General features: G+C 36.4%; 1 protein-coding gene across 22 annotated transcripts in view; it reads right to left on the reverse strand.

Moving 5' to 3' along the window:
* The window catches only part of EPB41L2 (erythrocyte membrane protein band 4.1 like 2), a 109880-nt gene that overhangs the window by 71857 nt on the left and 23671 nt on the right, over window positions 1–14352 (reverse strand). For 21 of the 22 annotated variants that reach the window (XM_017739447.1, XM_017739442.1, XM_017739434.1 and 18 more), the window contains exon 1: window positions 2119–2143. The exons of the other annotated variant lie outside the window; for it this stretch is intronic. In XM_017739447.1, the coding sequence (XP_017594936.1) occupies window positions 2119–2128 (10 nt within the window). In that variant the 5' untranslated portion in view covers window positions 2129–2143. Of the gene's footprint in view, window positions 1–2118; window positions 2144–14352 lie in introns of those variants that run through there. 22 annotated transcript variants of the gene reach the window in all.

The following is a 14352-nucleotide window of genomic DNA, read 5'->3' on the forward strand; positions in this document are numbered from 1 at the left end:
GCTCCTCCCCGGATGATCACTGCGTAAAAATCAAGGTTAACTGCAGAGGCTGAAGAGACAGACTGCAGACTCGGCTTTTTTGTGAGTCTCTGTAGTAGCCACAGGGCATAAGCCTGTCAGAGTCCATTGGTTTCCCAGGCTGTGACAAGACCACCAGAGCTAGGGCCTGGACAGATCTCATGCTTTCATGGCTCTTCATTGCATTGAAAAACAGACTACCAAGAATAATCCTATGCTACATATAGCCAAAAAAAAAGCCCCGAATTCCTTCTTTTAAAGCTTCCCAGTTCATGGAGAAACCTTAACCAATAATTCAGGTTGAGTAGACAACTAAATCTGTATTGATTCAGACTTTTGCCTTTGTAATAATATCTCCTAGTAAAAATTTTTCCCAAATCTAAGCCCATAAAAGAATTGCCCTTTCTCCTCATGATTCTGCTTCAGCTTCCTCTAAACTGGGAGCTTATTCTCAAGGAGGTAGCCAGGTAAGCAAACTGACATTGCCAGTCTGTGTATTGGTCAGCAGATGGTGCCATAATAGTTCTGAAAGTCAGTAGCACATTTCAAAGGTCAAACTTTAAACAGCAACAATACTCCAAGTGTAATTCCCAAATTATGACAAGTAATAGAATGCTTTCATAGAAGTATTAACATAACATATTTTAATAAACATAACTTCAGAGCCAGACAGAGAATCATGGCTTCATAACAATACAAATTAGTTACATGTGTACACCTAAATACATACACATACTCACATAAAATCTAAGCTAATCTCCAAGAGTAGAAATGGCACACAATGGTGTCCTCCCAAAGGATCCTGTCTATTAAATCTAGTTTCCAGGGAATTACAGGCATGTCCCAGTGGCTAGAAGCCCCTGAGCTAATAGAAGCTATACTCATAAGCATCCTTTTATCTAGATAACAACATCAATATTCAAAATAACAGGCATCTTATTAGCCTTCACATTTATAGCCATGCCATCATACACTTGAAAATTTGCAAACATGCAATATTTCCATCACATTCTTGTCCTTATTTAAATATTGAGGTTTCTAGAACTCATTTTTATACTGTGAGAAAATTATTGTAGTTGTATAACCATTCCTTGCAATACACAGAATACAGAGGACTCACCACAAAAACACTGGTGAGTTCCTACATAGGATGGTGAGAATTCATAAGGTAGTTCTGAAACAACAATGTAAGACAAGTACTAGTGTATTCTGAAGATTGCTGTGAAGACAAAGAAAAAAATCTAGGCCCTAGACAGCAAATTAAATGTGACAGAAGAAACTACTTCTGTCTAAAATTGCAAAGTGAGTATCTGCAGTTTAGATAGAATATTTTCACAATAAAATTATTATGCTGACAAATTTCTGTTAAGTAACTCTAGGGAAAGTCACCTCAACTCTTTGTAAACTCAAATTACATCCTGGAACATAACTATTTCTCAAAATCCTTTTTCCTGTTAAAGCAGCACAACACATACCTATTACTTATCACCCAAGTGCCCCAACTTTTCATAGAACACCTGCTGCAGGCCATCTCCATTTTGGCTGCTGAATAACTTGGTTACTGCAACCCATATAAAACTTTAAAGGTATAGTTTTAATGGATAAGTCAGTTGAAGGAACACTCCAGAAATAAAAGATAATACTACAAGACATGAAAACCAGTGAGAATTCTTTAAAAGCTATTTTGTTAAAATTTATCTCCTGACACTCTGCAGCAGTCTAAAAATGTGTAATAAAACATAGAAAATAATATTGGAAAGTGCTGCTTTCTAAACTAAATGAAATTCATTGGAAACTGCATCAGCTTTGTAACAGCACCTGTAGAACATGTAAAGCTCAACCCCAAGGCTTTCAAGATAATCACAGCATAAATACTTTTCAAGTGCTACAAGCAGGCAAGTTGCAATGCCCACATTGGAATTTGAGATTACATTTAAGCAAATATACATCCTGCAGCTCTCTTCGGGCTATCTCTGCCATTTCCAGAGATAACAGAAATCTGTTCCTTCTAGATTTTCAATCTACAAATATGCTGCTATATCCAGGCAAAAAATAAGTCTCAAAGAGCAAAGTAATTTAAATCAAGAAATTTGTCTTTACCAGAGTACATATGAACAAATATAATCTGTTTATCAAGATAGCTTTGTGCTCTTCCCCAGCGCTGAAAAAAATGTTGTAATCTGATGAGAATCCAACAGTCGTTTTGAAAAGCTGTATTGAACAAGTAACCCCACCCAGGCCCTGACACTGCTAGAGAAGGACATGCTCAAGTGGAAAAACGGGATTTAGTTCCAAATTCATTCCAGCAGACAGAAAATGAACATGGGTCAAGAGACAGCTCTGTTTTCCTGTTATCTGTCCAAGAAATTAAGAACAACACAGTTTTTGAGAAAAATCTCTGCCCTATTTTCAAAATCAACTTTGCAAGTTTACAGTGGGTTTTGGCTGTTCACATTAACCTCACGATAACCACAATTTTAGAGATTAAAACCAGCAGTGAGTATTCGTTTGTTCTGAGAAATGCTGTCCCTCCAATCTCCATTCCTATCCTTCCATTCTATCCCACCTTGCCAAATGGCTGTTTCTATAACAGTCACACAATTTCACTGAAGCACAGGCAAGCATTTAATTTTTTCCAGTTCTTAATAAAGAAGCTGTGGGGGGTGGGGGCGGACAATGACAACCCCATTTAGGTTCTGTAAATTATTTGCCTTGTTCTGACTCAGAGGTGATTAATTTGTAGATGCCACAATAAAAAATTCCATTTCCAACTATCATTCTTTCTATCTACAAAGTATCGGCACGATTAAAAACAGGTTCTTTTCATACTGACAACATTAAGTTCACTCTTGCATGCAATATGCTTCCAAGGCACTTACAATAACATAGTTAATCAAAGCACTTGCCAACTTGGTGAAAAATAATGTACTAGTACCTGAGAATTTTTTGTACTGCAAACTGGAAGGCCCTAGCGTAATAAAGTTCCTGAATGGTGGAATTCCAGCTACACATCATTGTTTTGACAAGTATCCATTTCCTCTTCAGTGGAAGTCGTATAGAGAATTATTACCCTCTCACATGTTCAGGAAGTGTACAACAGCATGCAAAAAGAGAAATCTCTGCAATACCAAGATTCAATGTCAGGAAAAAAAAAAAAGAGAAGCAACTAGTCTGTGCTTTCAGTAGTGACAGACCAGTACATGCACATTTAAAAGTAATTTTCATAAACAGATACAACCATTAAATTTTTTTCGTAAGCGCATCAAGGCTGAATGTCATTCAGATCTGGACACTACTGAGATCACATTCAAAATGCCTGCTAGCTTTTTATTTCAGCTCATCCAGCTTAGGAACAACAGCCAAAAACCAACTGACAAATGCATTAAGACAGTTTGTTCTGTCATGTACAAGACTAGAGTTCAACTGACTAACGTTTACAAAGCTTTAGGGTCTAAACATAACCACAAAAGTGACTTTTTTGGCAACAACATCAGTTCTATATTTTCACTTTAAAGAGCATTTCATTTTTGCTATTGACAAATACAAGCGCCACAGAGGGCACAGTTCTCTTAGGCAAGCCACTTGAACAATACTGGAAGATGTTTGCCATTACTGAGGGAAACAGAGTTGCAAAAAGTGACAATAAAATTATAAAGCCTTTTATGAAGGTGACAGGAGAATCTTCTCCTGCCACTATTTTTTTTTTAATGTCTGTTTTCCTAAATCAGTATTCAAGTTGAAATACAGAAACTGATACTGCCACAATTTCCACCAATAATAAATTCAGTTTCAAGTACTTGATTAAATGACATCCCTGGAAATTAATCTTAAACAAGCTTAGTCCAAATTCCAAATAAGTGCAATGTCTCAAGTTATATGGTTAAGTATTTTTGGACCTCTGCAGAAAAGTTGCAGCTGCGTCTTTGCTGGATAAGTTGTTACCAGTACATGAATCCTCTGTTGGAAGGACCTGCAGAGATCTTAATGCACATGCAAGTAAGCAAACCAAGGTTATTAATTGTATAACATATTTTATGAAAAAAAAAATCCCAAACCAAACCAAAACCAACTACCCCAAATTAAAAATAACATAGTTTAAACCAGGATAGTTCTCAGCTCCTGCTGCAATGAACAAAAGCTATTCCATATTCCCTGACTGTTCTCCCACATTCCCCAAACCTCAGAGGTCAGTCACCTGAGAGGTTGTGTTTTGGTATTTTAATGTCTGCAGCTAGCACAAGCTAACTGAGTCTTTCATGTGCTACTGGAACAGAAGTATTCCCTTGAAAAAGCAGAACCAATTTGCTCAGTATTTCCCACCTACTCAAAATAATTATAATGCACCTCAAATAATATATGTAAAGCACAACACTGCAAACTATTTCCTACATACTTATGTTTACTGAATATATAAGAAGTACTGAAACTAGAGATAATACTGCTCTTCTAAAAAGTATGCATCTACTGCTCCTGTGGGAGTTAACTCTGCCAATCCCAAGCAACAAAAAGCAGTGGAGATGCTTCTTAGCTGAGCAAATAAAACCGGCAGCCAAAACTTCATCACTCCCATGGGCTCTTCTGAATGCTGGTACTTGATTAGAAGAGTGAAAGCATGAGCAACTTTCTAAAAGTTTCCTACTTTCCATGGCAGTGGCTTTACAACTAGTGCAACCCTGCAACCACTGCAACATCTCTGAGTGAGACAAAGGGAAAGAAGCCTAGTTCATTTCTGAATCTAGAGGTCAGAAACAAGTCTAACAGAGGAAAAAGGCAAAAGGTAATGCTAATAATGCTGGTTTTGTGCCTGGACTTCAGCACTTAACATGTTTATTAGTCATCTAAGTGCTTTAGCTTTTTTGTGCTTTTTGGAAGGACATTCCCAGCATGAAAGATTGTAATATAAAACAGATAACAGGATATGCATGAAAGTCCCAAGGGAGTAACTATTTAAACAAAGTTTTCTTTGGAGAGTTAGGGAATGACAATAGATAAGAAAGATTTAAAAGAATAATTCATTTGTGAACACCAAGAACAAGGTGGGGAGGGGTATTTAGAACTGTCCTGTAGAAAGGAAAAATATATGTTGACCTGCCAAACCACGAATTTAATTACACTCCCATAAAAATATAAGAATATACATCACAAACTGCAGTTTACCAAAGCAGCCTCACCCATTGCAGAAAAGCCTTTTAATAACCACATACAAATAGGGATAGTGTGTTGTCACAGTAAGCTTTCAGGCCAAGTAGAAGCTTTATTCTGCTTTCTCAGGCTGTACTTTCAGTTCTCATTCTGTACATGCAGAAAAGTTTCAAAGCTTTGAAACAGTCCTAAGCAAACACAAATCCAAGTTGACAATAACTTATCATCTTACAATTTTATTAACACACACAGAGCATGATATTATGAACTCCACACTGAAAAGAGTGACACTTCCAGTGCATTGGCTTAGGGGTTTCTTACTTCTTTTTGGGCTCATCAGTTTACATGCTGACTGAAGAAGTGCTTGAAAGACCCTGCTTGAAAGACCCTGCTGTTCTCTATGAGTATGCTTCTTATGCATTTAAATTCAAGATCATGTTTCAGCTCACAGTCGTTGATTTCCCTCATCCTATCTAGATTTTTAAAATCCTAAGTACTCTGAAATATAAAGCAATGAGAAAGTGAAAATTGGTAGAAGTGTACAGATAGAAGTAATTTCACTGTTTTTCTTGACCATGGTATACTGGTTAACAACTGGGGTTTTTTGCAAGACCATATTCCTGTGTGGAAGCAACAGAGAGCATATATCAACAAAAAGTCCTGTTTAAAATGACATAATGTTCTTTCAGAAATCAAGAGTACTTGATTAGTTCTCAAAGGAACTGATCAAGAACTGGAGCTCTGGTCTGGATGAAGTCTGAGGTGCGCTAGTCTCAGAATTCTGACTAAACATAAGAACCTCAGCAAAACTGCAAAAACTTCTAGCACTTAGAAAATGTGTGTATCCAGCTCTGTGTTAAGATGGGAGAAATACATCCATGTGACAGACTTGAGTTTTAGGAGACAGTATGAATACCATGCAAATTAACATTTAATAAATATACTAACAAGTGGATACAAAAACTCACTAACAGGGAACGACTGATGCTATAGCTCTCAACTCTTTCTTGCTCTCTTTCTTTTATGAAGACAGAACTCGGAAAAAGCAAGCTAGCAAAGGAACAAAGTAGACATCACTGGAGAGAAAGTCAGGAGCAAAAAAAAAAGAATGGGGTGGGGGAGGGAAGGAAAAAACAGGAAACAGACGCTGAAGACAAAACAGGAAAGAAGGTCATGATTTGTCTAATAGCCAAAAAGCTGCAGTGAGGCCAGAGAGGGGGACAGGGTGGGAAGACACCAGAATTCCACTACAGGCTAAGTTATATCATAGATGTTACTGGTCAGTCCACAAGACCACCGAGCATTAGTCCTCCAAGTGCTAGGCTGCAAGAGATCCAGCATCTACATACACATCACTTTGAAGACTCTTCCAGTAGCTTCTTCATTTTTATACATTCATTTAGTGACAAGTCTCAAGACTTGCTCCTCTGTTGCAAGATTTAAACAAGAGTACTCCTTCCTTTGCACTTATAATTATTTCATGTATTCATTCTTAAGCAGCAAATGCTTGCTTCGGATTGCTTAATGAACTAAGTGAAAAGTTGCACTTCCTGGAAAAACTGTGTTACTGTATCTCCAAATCCATAAAATGACAGAATTCAGATTAGTTCACTTCTGTTTTTCTGGCTTATCTACACATCCTAAAGTTCCATTCAACACCAAGATCAGAGGCACACTACCTCAACAATTCAACTCCATCTTTGACTCACTAGTTCCTACAGAGTAAGCTTTCTGGTTTTAAAACAGATCATGAATTATATCTCATTTACTTTCTGTTGAAGAGCTCCAAGACCACACTCCTGTGTAAAATATCAATCTGAAGATGAACTAAGTGTTTTGAGGTAGTTATAAAATTGACCCATCTACAGAAATGTTTCTGATTTTAGCAAAAAACAATTTTACAGATAGACAAACTTGAGCACTATGAGGAGAAAGTGACACACAAGGCATGCTCACTAGGACAGCAGTAGAACCAAAACAAAAATAGTTCTCAAGGCCTCTGTTCTTAAACACTGACATCAAGTATTTCTAAATGTTCCATGTAAGGAGACAAAATCATAGCCTTTCACTTATTTTCAGTTGAAACCCAGAGGTCACTTCTCTCCAAAAATATAAGGGTGATGGTCCACAGGGGAAGTTTAGTTTTCCTTACACAAAAGCAATCTTCCTAACTTCATATAGAAGAGAAAAAGTAGGGAACAAATCTTTTTGACCTGTTTACATTATGAGGTCCTCTAAACATGCACACAAATTGTATTACATGTACATAGTGTCAGAACTGGTTTATGTGGGAGTTATGAAACCTACAAAAACTTATGAAATGAGCTTTTTTACTTTTAAAATTATAAACAAGAACAGAAGTATTCCCAGCTTAATTTCTACTGAAAACTATTACACAAGCTAAAAGTTTGTGCACATCAAGTGATACAACCTTTTCATGTTGAATATTCCAAGCTAATTCATGCTGTATGACATCACTGAAAATCTGAAGTCTAATTCAAATCTGGAGAAAACAGACAACATTAGCTATACATTCAAATTCAACAGAATTAGATTTCACCACATTTATGTACAAAATTAACCAAATCCTCATCAGGTGAAGAATTATGTGTTGGCAGATTCCTACTATGAGGTACTGCTGTCATCACATGATTCTCTGCAACTTCATTAATCACCATGACCACATTTGCACAGAAACAATTCAATACTTGAAGCAAAATGAATATGCAGTCTTCTTTCCTCACAGAATAACTGCAGCATTTCTCATGCCAATTAAAACAATGTTTCATTGTCTTCTTTAACAAAGAAGAATGAATTTTGGACTGCACACGTCTACAGAATACACTGTAACACTTGAGATAAAATTTAAATATTAAACTTACTGGAAAAGAGAAACAGAGAATGAAACTGAAGGCATTCCTTTCAAGATATACAGATAAGTAATATGGCACACTTGGTGTGACTTCAAAGCAAGAGTTTCAAATTCTTAAAGAAAAAAATCTTTTTTTGTCCCACAAAGATTATGTGAAATATACAAAATATTGTACAATACTTCACAGAAAATGGAAAGTATGCTAAACTATCCAAAAAGATTTCAAAAAAGTTATTTATATAATCCTTATTCTGAAAATGTATTACCAGCTTGTGCTACTCAACACTAAAATGAACATTTAAGCCGTTTAAATATACATATATATAGTCATACGATCAAGAGACATTTAGATGAAAACAGTGAGGAAAGAACTATGCTGGAGCACAAGGTTCCATAATCCTGTAATGGGAAACAGACCCCCTAAAATTCCCAAGACATTGTAACAAGGCTGTTTTCAGCTATGATGTGTGGGCTTTTACCATTTGCAACAAGCTGAAACCCTTCTTACTTCATATTAGTTTCACGTATAAGCATCTCTTTCATCCTCTTTTCTTCTCCCTGCCCCCTGGTATCTTCACTTAATCTTACTTGCTTTTTTTAGAATCTTCCTGATTATCAATTAAGCACTATGTCTTCCACTCTTAATTCCATCACCATTGCTAGAAAGCCAGGGTGCCAAACTGTGTCAAGAGCCTGGCTTACGTCCAGATAGTTTAGCACCTCACCTGAACAAAAAGAATATAAACAATTTAATACGCAAGCTGGATTTTTCTTTCAAATCATATCCACAGATGAATGAGAAAATAAGCTGTTCACAACATTATGTGAATCTCCTTACTTGCCAACTGATCAAAACAAAAAAAATTTCAAATGTAGTACTTAAAAGCCATTCAAGTAATGACAAATTAAGCCAGAGGCAAATATAATTATTATATCAGTGAAACAGCTTCAGAAATAGAGAATACTTTTCTGCAGCTAATTTTTTAACGAGAACTATACTACTACCTAGTATTGGGATTTTCTTTCTGCCCGAAACAACTGGAAATCAGTTCAGCCAACATATCATCACAAAGATGTCCTGGGAGGCTGAAGAGATTCAGTTTTTCTTCTTCTGTGCAACACAACATATGTTCCAGTGAGTGTTCTCAACATCCCAAATAATGGGGGAAGTGACAGAAATACTCTTTAAAAAAAGCAATGATAAACCCTGAGAATGTTACAAATCACCAGATTTATAAATCTCCCAAAGTTTCTTGTTCTGAAAAGCATGGATTGATTATGTTCCTGATCCATAGCCTATGAAGACCTTTGCATTCCCTAACTGAAGGGATTACAGGTATCAAAAATGAACACCAGACTTCCTTTCATAAGGAATCTTGTCCAGAACAGCCCCTGATTAACAGAGATGAAAGTGGAAGACCTAAATAGTTCTGATTCTGCCTGACAAAAACTGCAAGGCAAAGCCTGCGTAGAAGAAAAGAATTGTATGCTCTGTTGACGTTGTCAGTGACCTCCTTTAAACTGTCATGGCTGGGATGAATAGCCTAAGTCACCAATCCATTTTATGACTGCTCAATCTGAGCCAGGGTTTAAGCGCATGCTGTGCTGCACAGCCTACGTTAATCTCAGTACACGTTAAGATACACGGAGAGCTGCAGTCTGCCTGGTAGACAGAGAATATCCCTCCTCCTCGCTCTAAATGAGGACTGTGTTTACTTAAGGAGTAAATTTTCCAGTTCAAAGAATAAATACAAAGTTTCAGCAAAAAAATACGTATTCTTCATTACTCAACTTGGAGCAGGTTTTACTGCTTGCAGACCTCGTGTAGAGGTGGTAGAAACATCAGTCTTTTCCTTCTCTCAGTTTTGACCATGACACTACTTTGAGAATTGGCTCTAACTAATCCGTAGTAATCCTTTAGTATATGAAAATAAATACGTCCTTGAATAAAAGAAAATAAACCCAGCAGGAACAAAAATCAATTATCAAAAGAAAAACTGTAAGAGGGAAAGATGTCATTTGTCTTTTCATTAATTCCTAGCATTATGGGCCTGCCGAAAAAGAAAGAATACTGACGTTTCTTGGAAGCTGTGCAATATTTCTTCTACTTAGTGTTTAATCCCTTCAGGAAACACAGCAAGAATAAAAGGAATGCAAACAAATTTTAAGAAGCTCTGTTAGAGCAAGTTTTTCTTCTTCCAGCTCTGAGCACTTTGAGAATGATCCAAAAAAAGTCTTTAACATTTAAAAACTAAGTTCATGAAAAAAAGCTAACATTTATAAAAGACTTCTAGGGAAAAGAAAAATAGGTTGTTTTACAAAGAAATTTGTATTGCTGTGTTTTAAAAATCCTTTTAGGCTGCTTTGATTATAGATACTCAGATCTGACAACTAGCTTGAAAATGTTAAAATCTTCAAGTTCATTAATGAAGTGACTGTAATACTCCATAAAGCCACTTTCTAAAGATGCTTCAAGTTTTTGAGACATAAGTGAAGCCTTTCTAAAGTATTCAGTCTAATATTTCATAAATAAAGACAGTTTTTTCTAAAAAGAATAACCAGGAATCCTAAGTTCTGTGTATGGCAAAGCAATAAAAGCACTCAAGGCTAGATGCTGACTCTTAGGTACATTCAAAACAGAGCTAGAACTGACTGTGTACTGAAACAGAGAAGTTGTATTTCTTAAACTACTAGAACAGGTATCCCATTTTGTTACGTACCCTACCTACTCTTAAATCAGTTGCCCTGTAGCCAGTATTCATTGACCAAGTCCATCAATAAAGGGGTGAACAACTTAGGTCAAGAGGTCAGCACAGCCTGAAGAAGGCCATTATTTCTCAGGATTTCTAAACACACATGTTGCACTGATTTGATGATAAAACTATCTTAAAGAATACATCGTCTGATTTCCATTGGTTGGCAGTACTTACTGCTGTCAAACTGAGTGCATATGCCTGCACACAGGTATTTCACGATTTTTCTCAAAAAGCCTCTATTTTATTTTGTTCAATAGTTGTTAAAATAGATTTATTTCAGCAGTAATGTAATCTTACATTTGGCATTGCTGTTGTGATATTCAACTACATGGTCAACCGACATGGTCACTTACAGCGTATAACGCAGCAAGGCCGTCTCCCCACTCCTACTCCCTAATCTCTTGTACACCTAAAAGAAATTTCCAGTGTTCCTTTACAGCTCTGCCATGGCACTAACAGTCCGTCACCCTATTTTGAAGGGTAAGAAGATGCATCATAAATTCTTGCTTGCAATGGGTTAGTTTAATAGTACAAATGTATCCAACTGATGTTTGAGCTATCCCTCTTCTGAATTTAAGTTTGGTGTCCAAATATCGATATTCACATCAATTCTTAACAGGCAGCATTTAATTCCCAAACAAAATTACACACATCTTAAGACAGAAGATGCTATACCAAAATTTACACTGCTATTCTGGACACATCCATTAGCACATAAACTTGTCTTTAGATTGGTAACTACTAAAGAGCATCAGTACTTGACATACTTCTTCTGCTGATCTAACCATATCAGAAAAAATGGTACTGCTGAAAAACATGGATTTCTTATTCAACATTTCTCTTTTTAAAATCACAAATAGCTGCTTTTCTCCAGTATCTCAAAGCAGCAAGTATGTGTCTGTATACACCCGAACTACTTCAGCAACTAAGAGTAATTAAAAAGGAATAACTGTAAAACTCAGATATACCCATTATATTTTGGGGCTGGTACCCCAAGTTGCAGCATTTTTGGTACCTCATCCAATTCACTTTACTACATCAACAGTAGCTGCAGTCCCATTTTTGACCATAGGATAAACACATTCTGAAACCATCCAAAAATAGTGTATACATGGCCATTGGAAAGAAAGTCTGTCAAATTTAATTCCCCTTATTAAACTCTATCCTTACCTTTGTGGAACTACAAATATGTAATCAGCAAGAAGGCAAAGAGACTAATTCGAGGCAGAAGTAAGAGTATTTTGACTGAAATCTTGAATCAAAGGTGGTCTTAGTGAGCCAACAGATTAATTTCCAGTATGAACAAGAAGCATGACTACTATATAAATAACACACCCTCCCTAGTTTTAACCTAGATATCAGTGCCAAAAAAGATAGAGCAAGTTCTGATCCCTACAGGATACATTAATGTCTTGGGGTGACCTTATGATGTGTATCCCATATCTCTGCCTATGCCCAGAAATTAATTTTTGTGCCTTTCTATGCCTCTAAACTGAGCCTGAGAAGGGGAAGGAAAAAACTGAGCAAATCTCCATATTGTTCTAACCCAAACTTTAACAGAACAAGGTTTACTGTGCATTATTCTATTCATATCTTAGATAAGTTTAATAAATTGAACAGCACCCTAGTTTTTTTCCTGAAAAACAGGGATTTCTTTTCATGCTTGAAATCATGTATGTACTCTTGGTGAATGAAATGTTAAAGAAAAAATAAATGACTAAGCTACTAAGGAACTTTCCATTCTTAAAGTGTCTCAGTAAAAAGGGTGGAGTTTCAAAAGAACTGTAAACTTATTTCCCAGTTAGGGCCTTCATGCAAGTCAAATGAATATCCAATGTATTTTGCTACTTCAGGATCATGAGCCCTCCAAGGAAACTTTTCATACAAACTCTGCAGCTGAATAGCATAAAACCAAAATGAACAACTTTGTCCACAACTGTGTATGGTAGTTCCACCTTGCCAAAACACTTTGAACAAATAACTCCCTTTGTATTGGAGCTGTGTAACTACTTGATGAATTTAAGACTGAACATTAGCAACCCTTTATTTTAAGCTTGTATTTTCTTGACCTCTCACTACCCATTAAGATTTTTTGGTGGTTTTTTGCAAATGAAATAGTTACAGCTAAATGAATCAACAATCTAGCTCACTTAGTGCTCTGCACAGTGTAGAGGGACCACCCAGATTAATCCGTCTTTACTGGCAATGTGCAATACAATTTGAATTTTTCCCAACATGAATATCAAAATAGATTTTTTAAACCATCAGATCTATCAATAACATTAAAAATTTTAGACAAAAAGAGTTAGGCCAGCGTTCCTCTCCTTACTGTACTCCCTTCTCCATTCATGACGCCTCAGCGCCATAAGATACTGACTCCAACACAGCCCTACACAAGGCTGGCAGCCTCTCTGCTCCAGCACTTTGCTGGAGTGCCACACAACCCCCACTTCTCAGGAACATAAGAAAGGCAAGATGCGGGGCAGCACAGATGAAAATAGCTCAAGAAGTTTAAGGTGATTAATAGCAATTTTTAATGAAGTCTGTAAATATGTTTGACTTAACAAATATTCTGTATCACATTACTTATTAATAAAATTGTTATTACTGTAAGAGTAAGGAAAGCATGTTGTAAACACAAACACATTATTTGCATTTGTTTGTTGTAATGAAAAAGCTATAACAGCTTTCAGGGTCCCCTACTACTGGATGAGGAAATCTGAACTACATAGTAACACTACAGTGGAAAGAAACTATAAACAACTTAATTGAGAAAATCTGATCTAAGAATGAATGGTTATAAATTTCTAGACTAACTATATAAAACACAAGTTAAGTGGTTTGTTTTTTTCATACAACGAATGAATGAGATTTTGGAACCACTTTCCCTAAAAGGCAACAGGATTAACAAACTATAACAACCTTGTAATGGTACTTGCAAGGTCTTGAAATAGGTGTAGTTTATTTTCAATTCTTAATGACCCAGGACAGCTAATCCAAGTCTTTTATACCTAACAACTCAAACCTCCTAACACTCACCAAAACTGAAAGTAGGACTTTGTCAACTTGTATTACTGTCACAGCGCTCAGCATCTCCTTTATGCACCACTTTAATCTTTCAGAATACGAACACAGAAACCCAATGTACTTTCTCTGCTGCTTTGAACAGACAACTCTCTCTTTTTAGCCACTCAAAGAATGTGTTCTGCACTCTCTCATAATTTAATCACTGTCAGCCATAACAGCCTATTGTGAAAAATAATCCACTCATTTATTTTATCATCAGTGCACTCAAGCATGGTCAATTTATGAGCAACATAGTCACATGCATCAGCCACGAGAGATCCATTACAGAGCTGTTGGAAAGCTTGTGAACAAACAAATTGCTTTCCTCAGATTATCCATAGGCTAAATCTAGAAGTCTCACAGTCTTTCATCATCCTAGTTTCACAGGGGAAACAAAAGAAAGCCTTCAAGCAATAGTTCTAGCCCCTCAAAACATGATCACACAGACAGGGGGCTAATTAAAACTTTAAATTTTAATATTAAATGACACTAATAATA

The sequence above is a fragment of the Corvus brachyrhynchos genome, unplaced genomic scaffold (genome assembly GCF_000691975.1).
Source record: "Corvus brachyrhynchos isolate BGI_N302 unplaced genomic scaffold, ASM69197v1 scaffold14, whole genome shotgun sequence".
NCBI classification, from domain to species: Eukaryota; Metazoa; Chordata; class Aves; order Passeriformes; family Corvidae; genus Corvus; species Corvus brachyrhynchos.